At 41.1% G+C, this 12,528-nt stretch overlaps 1 protein-coding gene across 3 annotated transcripts in view; it reads left to right on the top strand.

Annotated features, from left to right (window-relative positions):
- LOC139408664 (G-protein-signaling modulator 1-like) overlaps positions 1–12,528 on the top strand; it is a 36,622-nt gene that overhangs the window by 17,299 nt on the left and 6,795 nt on the right. For all 3 annotated transcript variants that reach the window (XM_071152841.1, XM_071152842.1, XM_071152840.1), the window contains 5 exons: positions 294–449; positions 5,683–5,791; positions 6,107–6,221; positions 11,523–11,593; positions 11,758–11,922. In XM_071152841.1, the coding sequence (XP_071008942.1) occupies positions 294–449; positions 5,683–5,791; positions 6,107–6,221; positions 11,523–11,593; positions 11,758–11,922 (616 nt within the window). The remainder of the gene's footprint in view (positions 1–293; positions 450–5,682; positions 5,792–6,106; positions 6,222–11,522; positions 11,594–11,757; positions 11,923–12,528) is intronic.

The following is a 12,528-nucleotide window of genomic DNA, read 5'->3' as shown; positions in this document are numbered from 1 at the left end:
GGACTTGATGTGTATCAACCAATGGATCTCAGAGCGCTACGCCATGTTATGTACTTGATTACCTGCATGCATTCAAGTCTATTAATGTTTTAAGATCAATATAATGTATGAGATTAATTTATAATAAGAACGTTTCATTTTAAATAAATACTTTGAATTTTGTGTGTAACAAACAAATGTTTTCCTTTAAATACCTCTTTATCCATTCACCACCCTCTTACTACCCCTATGTAGAAATCTCATTCCTTCTTCCTCTCTCCCTCTCAATTACCCTGTCTTCCTGTTCCATCTAGAAAAACTCTGCAACTGTCTCGTCAGTTGAAGGACAAGGTGATGGAGGCACAGGCATGTTACAGCCTGGGGAACACCTACACTTTGATGCAACAGTACGAGAGAGCCATAGACTACCACCTCAAACACCTCCTCATAGCCCAGGAGCTCACGGACAGGTATGCACACTCACACACTCACTTAATAGTCACACACCGAGAAATCTGACTGCCGATAGGTAGTTAGCACAGTAGAAGGCCGTTCCTTCTCTTGCTAAAACAAAGACAAACCACTGTGTATCGACCCGGTACCAGCAAACTACTAGTAGAATCGCACTTCATCAATGGACAACATCTTGACTTTGATCCAATCAGAGTGCACAAACCTCCACATGGGGGAGCCGACAGGAATGACAAGGTCATTTAAAAAAAATAGGGACATTTCACCGTGTAATTATAATTGTGACCAAAAACAAAAGCTGCATAACACTTTTTTTTTTCTTGAGCAACTCTTTTTGTCTTTAAAACTTCTTCAGGGTTGGTGGGTCCCCTGCGGGACGGTTGAGATAACGTAGACTAATGTGATTAGCATGAGGTTGTAAGTAACAAGAAGATTTCCCAGGACATAGACATATCTGATATTGGCAGAAAGATTAACAATAATTTAAGCTAACTGCACTGTCCAATTTACCGTAGCTATTACAGTGAAATAATACCATGCTATTGTTTGAGGAGAGTGCACAGTTTTGAACATGAAAAGTTATTAATGAACAAATTAGGCACATTTGGGAAGTCTTGATTCAACATTTTGAACAGAAATACAATGGTTCATTGGATCAGTCTAAAGCTTTTCACATATACTGCTTTCATCTAGTGGCCAAAGTCTAAATGGCATCTGGTCTGGAATAATACATTATGGCCTTTCTCTTGCATTTCAAATATGGTACAATAAAAATATAAAAATACGGTTGTTTTTTTCTTTGTATTATCTTTTACCAGATCTAATGTGTTATAATCTCCTACATTCCTTTCACATTTCCAAAAACATCAAAGTGTTTCCGTTCAAATGGTACCAAGAATGTGCATATCCTTGCTTCAGGGCCAGTTAGATATGGCCATGTCATTTTAGGCGAAAACAAAAAAAAGAAAAAAGGGGCCGTTCCTTAATTAAGAGTTTCTAGATAAGGAGTTTTGTGCTTGGGGATTTTTGTCAGGACTGATAATGTGCATTTGCTCGTTAGTTAGCTAGATAGCTAACATTAGCTTGCCAGGCAGTTACACATGAAATGAATGGGGTGGCGAGTCAAATCAAATTTTATTTGTCGCATGCTTAGTAGACAACAGACTTATACTAGCAGTGAAATGATTACTTACTGGTATTTTTCCAACAATGCAGAGTTAAAGATAAATATAAATAGTGACACAAGAACAAATACAGTGAATAACAAGTAAAAATAACATGGCTATATATATATATATATATATATATATGGCTATATATATATATATATATAGCCATGTTATTTTTACATATGTATACATACATATACATATACATATATATATATATATATGGAGTAGAAAAGGGGTACGAGGTAATTGAGGTAGCTATGTACTGTACTTATATAGTGCATTCAGAAAGTATTCATACCCCTTGACATATTCAACATTGTTTTATTACAGCCTGTATTCAAAATGGATGAAGTAGACTTGCCTCACCCATCTACAAAAAAGACCAATGACCCATTTTTTGAAAATGTGTTAGAAATGAAACAGACAACTCTCATTTACATAAGTATTCACACCCCTGAGTGAATACTTTGTAGAGAAGCACCTTTGGTGGCGATAACAGCTTTGAGTCATATTGGGTATGTCTGCATTTGTTTTGCACATCTGGATTTCTGCCACATTTTTTGGAGGGCAATCTTCCAGTCTTTCCACAGATTGTCAATGTGATTCAAGTCCGGGCTTTGGCTGGGCCACTCAAGAGGCTCTATTTTTGGCTGGCGTTAAGGCCGTCCTAGTTTCAAAATGCACAGTTAGTTTGCAATTTCGTAATAAAATAAAACTGGTTAACTGTCATTTTCCAGCCCTAACGCCCGGTTTGGAAATGTATCTGTTTTATATCAGCTCCTTGCACTCAGATGGGCGGGGTGGAAAAATTGGAGGTGTGTCCTTGTCATGTTCCAAAGTGCTAATTTCAGGCAGTGCTGATAGAGCCATTTAAGACCAACCAAAAGCTGGTTTTAGCGGTTGGTTATGGCATGAATTTTGAAAGCAGAAATGCAGCCTATCCAGCTGTGACACACACTGCCCATAGAACAAGAGTAGCCTAATATGCTTTTGATGCCTGTATACTTCGTATTTAGAAACAAACTAAATGTCTGTCCCCCCCCCCCCCCCCCCCCCCAATTTAGTTTTATTTGATTAAAAACAAGCATAGCCTCCCCTCTAAATGAATCATTTTTTTGTCTGCCCAATGCAATCACGAAGTAGGCAAGAAGACTGTCGATAAAGGGTTAGGCTCCTGAGACCGCCTTGGAAATAAATCTTAAAATCACCAAAGCTTTACTAAAGTATCAAGTGAGAGAGGAGTAAAACAGTGAGCTGACACTCACCTTTATCAATGCATTGTAGGCAGGCCCACATTATTTTAGCCATGCATGTTCCGTTTTTGGATTTGGGTAAAACCCTCTCTAATCTGCGTTGTTTAATATGCCCACTGGGAGAAATGATGGTGCCTGTAAGTGCGAAATAGGCTATTTAAAACAGGTTGTTGCTTAGTTTTGTTTAGAATTATTCATGATCTTTTTAGGCCTTATCAATAATGAATTTAATCTTCCTTATTGCTTGGCATGTCCATGCTCAGTCATAATGCAATTTACAGTAGGCCTAGCCCCCATATCAGTGTGAACGCTATTGAAGTCATTCAATTACTTAAAACAATGTGGACTGCAAATAGGTTTAAGTTAACCGATTTAGCAAAGATGAGATAGGTCTACAATGTGTTATTTCATTTCTGTAAGCTATTTAACTATAAAAACTTGGAGTTGATTCCAAGGCAATACATAAGACCGTAAAAATAACCTGAAGCAACCACATATTTCTCCATGGAGCAGGTTCTGATTGGCCAGTAAGGGGCCAAGCCTCGGCATACCCACAACTTGTTTATTCATCACAACCCAGCACTATCGCACTCACACCAGCAAGTGCGCCGATAATTGTGATAGTGAAAATAGCAAAAATATTTGCCACACCCCTGAACCTATAGTATTACCGCCTGCGCTTAGATTTACCAATGCGTTAGGTTTGTTAAAAATAGAGCCCAAGGACTTTCACATTCTTGTTCTGAAGCCATTCCAGTGTTGCTTTGGCTGTATGCTTGAGGTCATTGTCCTGTTGGAATGCAAATCGTCACCCCACCGTCTAAGACTGTTTGCACTCTGAAGCAAGTTCAAGGATTTTCCTGTATTTAGCTACATTCATGTTCCCTCGATCCTTACCAGTGTCCTAGGCCCTGCCGCTGAAAAGCACCTTTATAGCATGATGCTGCCACCACCAAGCTTCACGGTAGGGATGGTGTTAGACAGGTGATGAGCTGAGCCTGGTTTTCTCCAAACATAGCGCTTCGCATTCAGGCCAAACAGTAAAATGTTTGTCTCAGACTACAGAATCTTTTTCCTTATGCTCCGAGTCTTTCACATACCTTTTTGCAAAGTCCAGGCATGCGGTCATGTGTGTTTTTTCTCAGGAGTGGCTTCCGTCTGGCCACTCTCCCATAAATCCCAGATGATGAAGTGATGTAGAGACTGTTGTCCTTCTGGCAGGTTCTCCCATCTCAGCCAAGGAACTCTGTAGTTCTATCAGAGTGGTCATTGGGTTCTTGGTCACCTCCATGACCAAGGTCGTTCTTGCCTGGTTGCTCAGTTTGGCCAGATGACCAACTCTAGGCAGAGTCTGGGTAGTTCCATATTTTTTCAGATTCCCAATGACGGTAACCATTGTGCTCTTGGAAATGTTCAACACTCTAGCAATCATGTTATACCTTTCCCCAGATATATGCCTCATCATAGTCATATCTCGCTGATCTAAGGACAGTTGACTTCATGGTATAGTTTCTGCTCTAACATGCACTGTTAACTGTGGGATCTTATATAGACAGGTGTGTTTCTTTCTAAATAATGTCCGAATTGGCCACAGGTGGACTCCAATCAAGTTGTAGTGACATCGCACCGATGATCAAAGGACATTTGATGCACCTGAGTTCAATTTGGAGTGTCATAGCAAAGGAGTGTGAATTACATATAAATTAGATATTTCTGTATTTCATTTTCAAGACATTTTCAAAAATGTATACAAATATGTTTTTCACTTTGTCATTATGGGGCGTTGTGTGTAGTTGGATGAGAATACAAATATATCTAATAAATATTGAATTTAAGCTGTGACACACCAACATATGGAATGAGTCAAGTGGTTATGAATACTTTCTGAAGGCACTGTAGGTGGGGTTAAAGTGACTAGGCAACAGGATAGATAATAGACAGTGCCAGCATCATATGTGGTGAGTGTGAACGTGTGTGTATGTGTGTGTCTGTTGGGGAGTCAGTGTAAGTATGTGAGTGTGTGGGTAGAGTCCAGTGTGTGTGCAAGAGAGTTAGTGCAGCACAATGCACACAAAACTAAATGCTTTATCAAGCTAGCTATCTAGCAAGATGATGAAGAAAAAAATTCACTGTCCACTCTCCACTATCCCATACTGCCAGTAACAGCTCGCTTGCTAGCTAACGTAAGCTGAACAGTTAGGACAACATAGCTAGCTAGCTACGCCACTGACTCTCGGCAGCTAATAGGAAGCTGCTTCATTCAGAAACAAGTTCTTTGTAGCTCAGTTTGTAGAGCGTGGCACTTCTAATGCCAGGGTAGTGGGTTTGATTCCTGGGACTACATATATGTAAAATATATGAATAAGTCACTTTAGAAAAAATAATCTGCTAAATGGCATATGTTATTATATTAAATGCATTCTGATGTAATTATAATGTTGGTAGGTACGCTAGTTTTCCAGTTGTAGGCATCTGGCTAGTATTGACAAGGGCTTACTACAAATTCTGGCTACAACATTAGCGCAGCTTGCTAGTTCTGATCTACAGCAGGCACAAGCCAAACATACCTGTAGCTTAATTAAGCTATTGCCATTGGAGTCTGGAGTATTTTAACTAGGCTGATAGGTTGGGAATCTGTGCTATGTGAACATAAAAAAGTTCTGCCGGGCAGATGTGTACCTCTCAGCAGTCTGTATCCTTGGAGTGTCTGAGCCTTTACACGCACACACACTTTAAAACCTCTACTTAAAATGCTTATCATTATGGTGTTTGATTTGTTCCTTCTCTAACTGTGCTTGTGTTGATAGGGTTGGTGAGGGCCGTGCCTGCTGGAGTCTGGGAAATGCCTATGTGTCTTTACAGAACCATCGCCAGGCCCTGCACTACGCCCGCAAATACCTAGACATTTCCAGAGAGGTAACTAGTGACCACTGCATCTACACAATTTTTATAAGGAGGTATATTACTGTGAAGACAGTTTATTTTCAACACCAATATATTTGCAGTCGCTTTTTGAAAACTGAAATCCCATACACCTTTAGTCAATACAATGTCTTTCTCTCTCTTTCTCTCTCTCTCTCTCTCTCTGTGTCTCTCTCTCTCTCTCTCTCTCTCTCTCTCTCTCTCTCTCGGTGTCTCTCTTTCACTCTCTCTCTGTGTCTCTCTTTCTCTCTGTGTCTCTCTCTCTCTCACTCTCTCTCTCTGTCTCTCTCTCGCTTAACCTACTCTCAGATTGGGGACAGGAATGGCGAGTTGACTGCCAGGATGAATGTGGAGCAGATGATGGAGGCTCTGGGGGTCAACGAGAGTGACCTTTCATCATGTGGGTCAGAGTTCGAGGTGCAAGGTAACAGGGAGATTTCTTTCTATGGTTTTTCCTTGAACTTGTATTTTCAGTGTGAGAGGAAATTATGACCATGTGCCAGAGTCTGGTGTAAGAGTCAAAGCACCCAACTCCGGACCACACAAGGCCCCTCGCGACCATGCTGTCTGTGCCCCTCTCTGCCACAGGGTTCTACTTAAATACATCCATTATGACCACTGGAGTTGTTGAAAGGGATGAAGTTTCCCATGTAGACACTGGTTTGAGGCTAGATGTGTTTGTCCTCTTGGTGGTTCAGTGTGGGATTTGAGGAGTGTAAAGATGATTCTATAATTCTAGATAATTCTACCTGGAGCGCCAAAATCATAACATGCTGAACTAACAGTCCAAATTATTTAATCTACTTTTGTTGTTTATAAAGAGTAGATTTTCAATTTGACCCATGTCTGCACTTTTTGTTCTGGGTAATGACAGTATTAATACATATGGAAAGTCCTGTACAGTAAGTTTTGTCTCTGACCAGCCTTAGTCCACGTGCACTGCCCATCTCTCTCTCTCTCTCTCTCTCTCTCTCTCTCTCTCTCTCTCTCTCTCTCTCTCTCTCTCTCTCTTTCTCCTTACCACACCCCACGCACAACCCTGAGCACAGACTCGCTCTCACACTCGCTCAGAAGGAGAACATATCACTTCTCCATCAAACTTTGAGTTGAGAGAGGCAGGACCTGTGATTAGTTCCTCCAGGATACTTACTGGACACCGCAAATGGAATACAACTATAGACTAATAACAATTATAGCAACATTTGACTTAAATTTCATGGGATTGACAACAATAACTGTACCATAGCTCTCTGAGTCCGGAGTATGAGGTAAGCAAGGTCGAGGCTTAATTATAGCCTTTTAATTCTTTCAAAATACTGTACATGGAATTGGAAGCTTTGCTTTCTAGTTGCCATGAATCTGTAAAGAATACTTGAGAGGTTTGAATGCACACTTTAAAAGGCTTTTGTAAAATGCTATAGCCCATTTTCCATTCAATCGGTTGAGGGAGATGTATGTACAGTATATGTCAGAGGTGGAGTGATGTTAGCAAAGCTCAGAATAAGCTCTAGAGAATACATACATTTGTCCTTGTGCAAATATCTCCAAGCCCCAGGCTTAGATAGATGATGTGTCACTGCGCTTCTGTCAACAGAATCTTCCTCTGCTGATCATTCATCTCTAGGGCCATAGTCTTAGTGAATACATTATGTATGACCCTCTAAAAGGATTTCTGTACAAGTAAAAAGTCTTCTATAGAGTCATCATTTCAGCTCTATTGTTCTGAGGTTGGATTCAATCAATCATGGACCAGACGATGGATATGTGTACTTTGTAAAGGAAAATGTATTCTGCCAGACAGACATGCACTTCATCTGTCAATTGTGTGTTAATTATTCATGTACAGTTGTACAAATTATGTACAGTTGTACATTCTCTACAATTCTACATGCACAGTGCTGACAGTTAAGAGGAATTCAATGTATTGTTCTTATCTTAATAACCCTTTAAGTCATTGTGACAGCTTGTAAACCAATATCCAGGCAATATACTCTGTCTTCCTACAACAATGTTCTAAGGCTATGACAGGAGAAAGATAAAGGGGCCATGTGAGACATTGTCTGATGAAGATAGACTGATCAACAGGTCAATGTTTGACAGGTCAATGTTTGAGGTCATTCTGGGCCATTGCATCTTCCATTGCGTCCGGGTCTAGGAGGAAAGGGTGAGTCAGGTGGACACAGCCCTTTTCTGTGTACGGAGAGGACGTGCTGGATGTTTATTTAAAACAGGGAGCGTCTGTTTGGAGCAGCAGGCCCACACTGTATAGACTGTGGTTAGGTGGGACCTGAGGTCAGGCCGCCCTGGCACTGCCACCTCACAGAATAGAAATACAACAAGTAGAACAGACACTCCGACTGGTGATGGTGATTAAGATTGTGTTGGTGATTTATTGGTGTTTTCTTTTCTCTATGCAGGAATGTAGCGTCCTGCCTTATTGGTTAGGTGATGTATGATAAAATATGTCCTGTCCATTCATTTTATGTCTGTCTGTGACAGCTCTTCAGTGTGTCAGTACACTGGAACACGTGCGAGCCAAAGGGAAAGAGTGTAGATAGATTTGGCCAAATCCAGCGTGAAACCCACATACCTTTGTAGATACCTAAAAACATTTTTTCCCTCTAAATAAATAGACAGGTGGGTTCTCTGACGCACATAACATAAACACACTGTAAATAAAGAGACATTTGCGTCCCATTTTGAATAAATAGGTCCCAGATACAGTGGGGCAAAAAAGTATTTAGTCAGCCACCAATTGTGCAAGTTCTCCCACTTAAAAAATGAGAGAGGCCTGTAATCTTCATCATAGGTAAACTTCAACCATGACAGACAAAATGAGAAAAAAAATCCTGAAAATCACATTGTAGGATTTTTAATGAATTTATTTGCAAATTATGGTGGAAAATAAGTATTTGGTCACCTACAAACAAGCAAGATTTCTGGCTCTCACAGACCTGTAACTTCTTCTTTAAGAGGCTCCTCTGTCCTCCACTCGTTACCTGTATTAATGGCACCTGTTTGAACTTGTTATCAGTATAAAAGACACCTGTCCACAACCTCAAACAGTCACACTCCAAACTCCACTATGGCCAAGACCAGAGAGCTGTCAAAGGACACCAGAAACAAAATTGTAGACCTGCACCAGGCTGGGAAGACTGAATCTGCAATAGGTAAGCAGCGTGGTTTGAAGAAATCAACTGTGGGAGCAATTATTAGGAAATGGAAGACATACAAGACCACTGATAGTCTCCCTCGATCTGGGGCTCCACGCAAGATCTCACCCCGTGGGGTCAAAATGATCACAAGAACGGTGAGCAAAAATCCCAGAACAACACGGGGGGACCTAGTGAATGACCTGCAGAGAGCTGGGACCAAAGTAACAAAGCCTACCATCAGTAACACACTACACTGCCAGGGACTCAAATCCTGCAGTGCCAGACGTGTCCCCCTGCTTAAGCCAGTACATGTCCAGGCCCGTCTGAAGTTTGCTAGAGAGCATTTGGATGATCCAGAAGAAGATTGGGAGAATGTCATATTGTCAGATGAAACCAAAATATAACTTTTTGGTAAAAACTCAACTCGTCGTGTTTGGAGGACAAAGAATGCTGAGTTGCATCCAAAGAGCACCATACCTACTGTGAAGCAAAGGGACCATGACGACTGATCCTTGTAAAGGAAAGAATGAATGGGGCCATGTATCGTGAGATTTTGAGTGAAAATCTCCTTCCATCAGCAAGGGCATTGAAGATGAAACGTGGCTGGGTCTTTCAGCATGACAATGATCCCAAACACACCGTCCAGGTAACGAAGGAGTGGCTTCGTATGAAGCACTTCAAGGTCCTGGAGTGGCCTAGCCAGTCTCCAGATCTCAACCCCATAGAACATCTTTGGAGGGAGTTGAAAGTCCGCGTTGCCCAGCAACAGCCCCAAAATATCACTGCTCTAGAGGAGATCTGCATGGAGGAATGGGCCAAAATACCAGCAACAGTGTGTGAAAACATTGTGAAGACTTACAGAAAACGTTTGACCTCTGTCATTGCCAACAAAGGGTATATAACAAAGTATTGAGATAAACTTTTGTTAGTTGAACGTTTAGTCCATAACGTTGCTTGACCGTTGGTTAGGCTATTAGCTGAAACAAAAGTAGGCTGCATGAAAAGTCCAATAATGTTCATATAACCGTGTGTTACTGCAGGTTATCAGTGAATTTATGTAAATTATTAAGCATACATGCATTTCCTACAGTGTAGGAAAATTCTCTGCAACAAGAGTGATCACATTAAGATCCTTCATCTGTAGATCTACACAGATAGTAGAAGTGTGAGAAGTGGACTGCAGAAATGGACATGCAGTCCCATCCCTCACAGAGCTGTTCTGGGTCTCTGTGAAGGTCCTCCAGGTCACACACTGGCCCAACATTTGCTATGGGCGCATAACTCGTAAAGGGCCCCTTATTCATAGTTTGTTTGCCTGGCTGTCTGACTGAACCTCGTCCTCACTGCACATCATAAGACCACAGCACACACATGGGAAACCATGCACGCCGCGTTGAGCTCCCATAGAGTTCATGGGAATCAACTGTTTGCTCTGTATATGTGAAAAACTGTCGATTTTCTGTTTACGAGATTTATCTCACGGCTGCGCACTGTAGTTTTGAATGGTCAACATACAGAACTTTCTGTAATACATCAATGTTAGAGTCATTAGTAAAACAGAACGTCAACTCTCTATAAGGGGTTTGTAAACTGTTGATACACTGAACAAAAATATAAACGCAACATGCAACAATTTCAACGATTTTACTGAGTTACAGTTCATATAAGGAAGTAAGTTAATATAAATAAATTCTTTAGGCCCTAATCTATGGATTTTACATGACTGGGCAGGGGCGCAGCCATGGATGGGCCTGGGAGGGCATAGGCCCACCTACTGGGGAGCCAGGGCCCAGCCAATCAGAATGTGTTTTTCCCCACAAAAGGGCTTTATTACAGACAGTAATAGTCCTCAGCAGCCCCCCTGGGAGGTCCTGGTTTGGCGTGGTTACACGTGGTCTGCTTTTATGAGGCCGGTTGGACGTACTGCCAAATTCAAAACGACGTTGGAGGCGACTTGTGGTAGAGAAATTAACATTCAATTATCTGGCAACAGCTTTGATGGACATTCTGCAGGCAGCATGCCAATTGCACACTCCATCAAAACTTCTGGGGCATTGTGTTGTGTGACAAAGCAGCACATTTTAGAATCACATTTTAGACTTGTCCACAGGACAATAAAAGGCCATTGATCAGGCTGTTCAATCAGCTTTTTGATATGCCACACCTGTCAGGTGGATGGATTATCATGGCAAAGGAGAAATACTCACTAACCGGGATGTAAACAAATTTGTGCACAAAATTTGAGGGAAATAAACATTTTGTGTGCATGGAAAATTTCTGGGATCATGTATTTCAGCTTTTTTTTATAGTTTATGATGATCGCACAGATTCAATCATGAACTGATAATTATTGATCAAATATTTGTATTCACTGTAACAATCCTAGCCTTGATGAGTTACTGTGTCTCTGACGTGGGATTGTGGATAGGATGTTTGTCTTTAAAGCCCCACTCAGGGCAATAATGGCCCTCCATTCATTACATTACTAAAGGGCACACTTAATCTTCCATTGACAACTTTACAAAGGGTATCTGCTTTAATGTCCTCTTTTGCGCTCTTCTCTGTTCTAGGAGCCAGACCAAAATACACCAAGAGAAACAGCATGGACAGTGTCGAACTGTGGAAGTACTCGTCAGATAAGGTAAAACAAAGTCATTTTGTTTATTCCATTTTCGTTTTCTCACACCATTTCTCTGACAGTTTTCTGTAACACAACTTACATGCTACATTTCAAATTTCTATAAAATGACAGCACACAAATTTAAATAAATGAGAATCCATTGGTATACGTTACTTTCCCTGCAGATTGGAGACAGCCAGGATGTGGACAGTATATCCCGGAGAACCAAGAGTCAGCAGTCTCAGCCAGGCAGAGGGAAGGGCTACCCCGACAGCCTGTCCTCAGACGACAGGCAATGGTTGGAATCCCCTGTGGACACCGATGACATAACTGTCCAAGTCCCGCCTCCAGTGAGTCTTAATTTTCAATTTCAACTAATGCTCTGAAAAGCTCAGTTAACCATGAAAGATGATTTTCCATCCACTCAACTGATTTTAATCTGAGTAGATTTATTTTTTTAAACTTTCTTTTTAAATTGCCTACCAGCCCTCTCGATGGCATATAACTTCACTTTCTGAGTATCTCTCTGCTTAACAATAACATGCACCTGGTTTTTACTAGTCGAGTTGATTTAGATTAGTCAAATTCATCCCTGTCTCATCAGCTCCACTAAAAGGCATCAATTACAAAGACTATTGTTTTCAATGTGTAGTGTAGCACTATAATGGACTCAGACACAATGACTTTGAACTGTGTTTTAGCTAACAGTAGCTAACAGTAGCTCCTCTGAGTATCTTGTTTCTCCTTAAAGCCCTAATTAAATCTCACACTTTCCACCTAGTATGAAAGTGTTCTACTGAAAGGCATTATCTACTGACTCCAGCTTCAGTTTCCCCTCTGCATTTAAGGATCGGCAGCCTTTTAAACAATCAATGAAAGCTAACCTGACAGCTAAAACGGCATAAATGTGGTTAGCGAGCCAATGCTGTTGGTCAGGAAGAGGCTTCTGAAGTCTG

The sequence above is a fragment of the Oncorhynchus clarkii genome, chromosome 5, assembly GCF_045791955.1.
Source record: "Oncorhynchus clarkii lewisi isolate Uvic-CL-2024 chromosome 5, UVic_Ocla_1.0, whole genome shotgun sequence".
Lineage (NCBI taxonomy): Eukaryota > Metazoa > Chordata > Actinopteri > Salmoniformes > Salmonidae > Oncorhynchus > Oncorhynchus clarkii.
The sequence above is the reverse complement of the archived record's forward strand: the minus strand, read 5'-3'. Positions and strand labels throughout refer to the sequence as shown.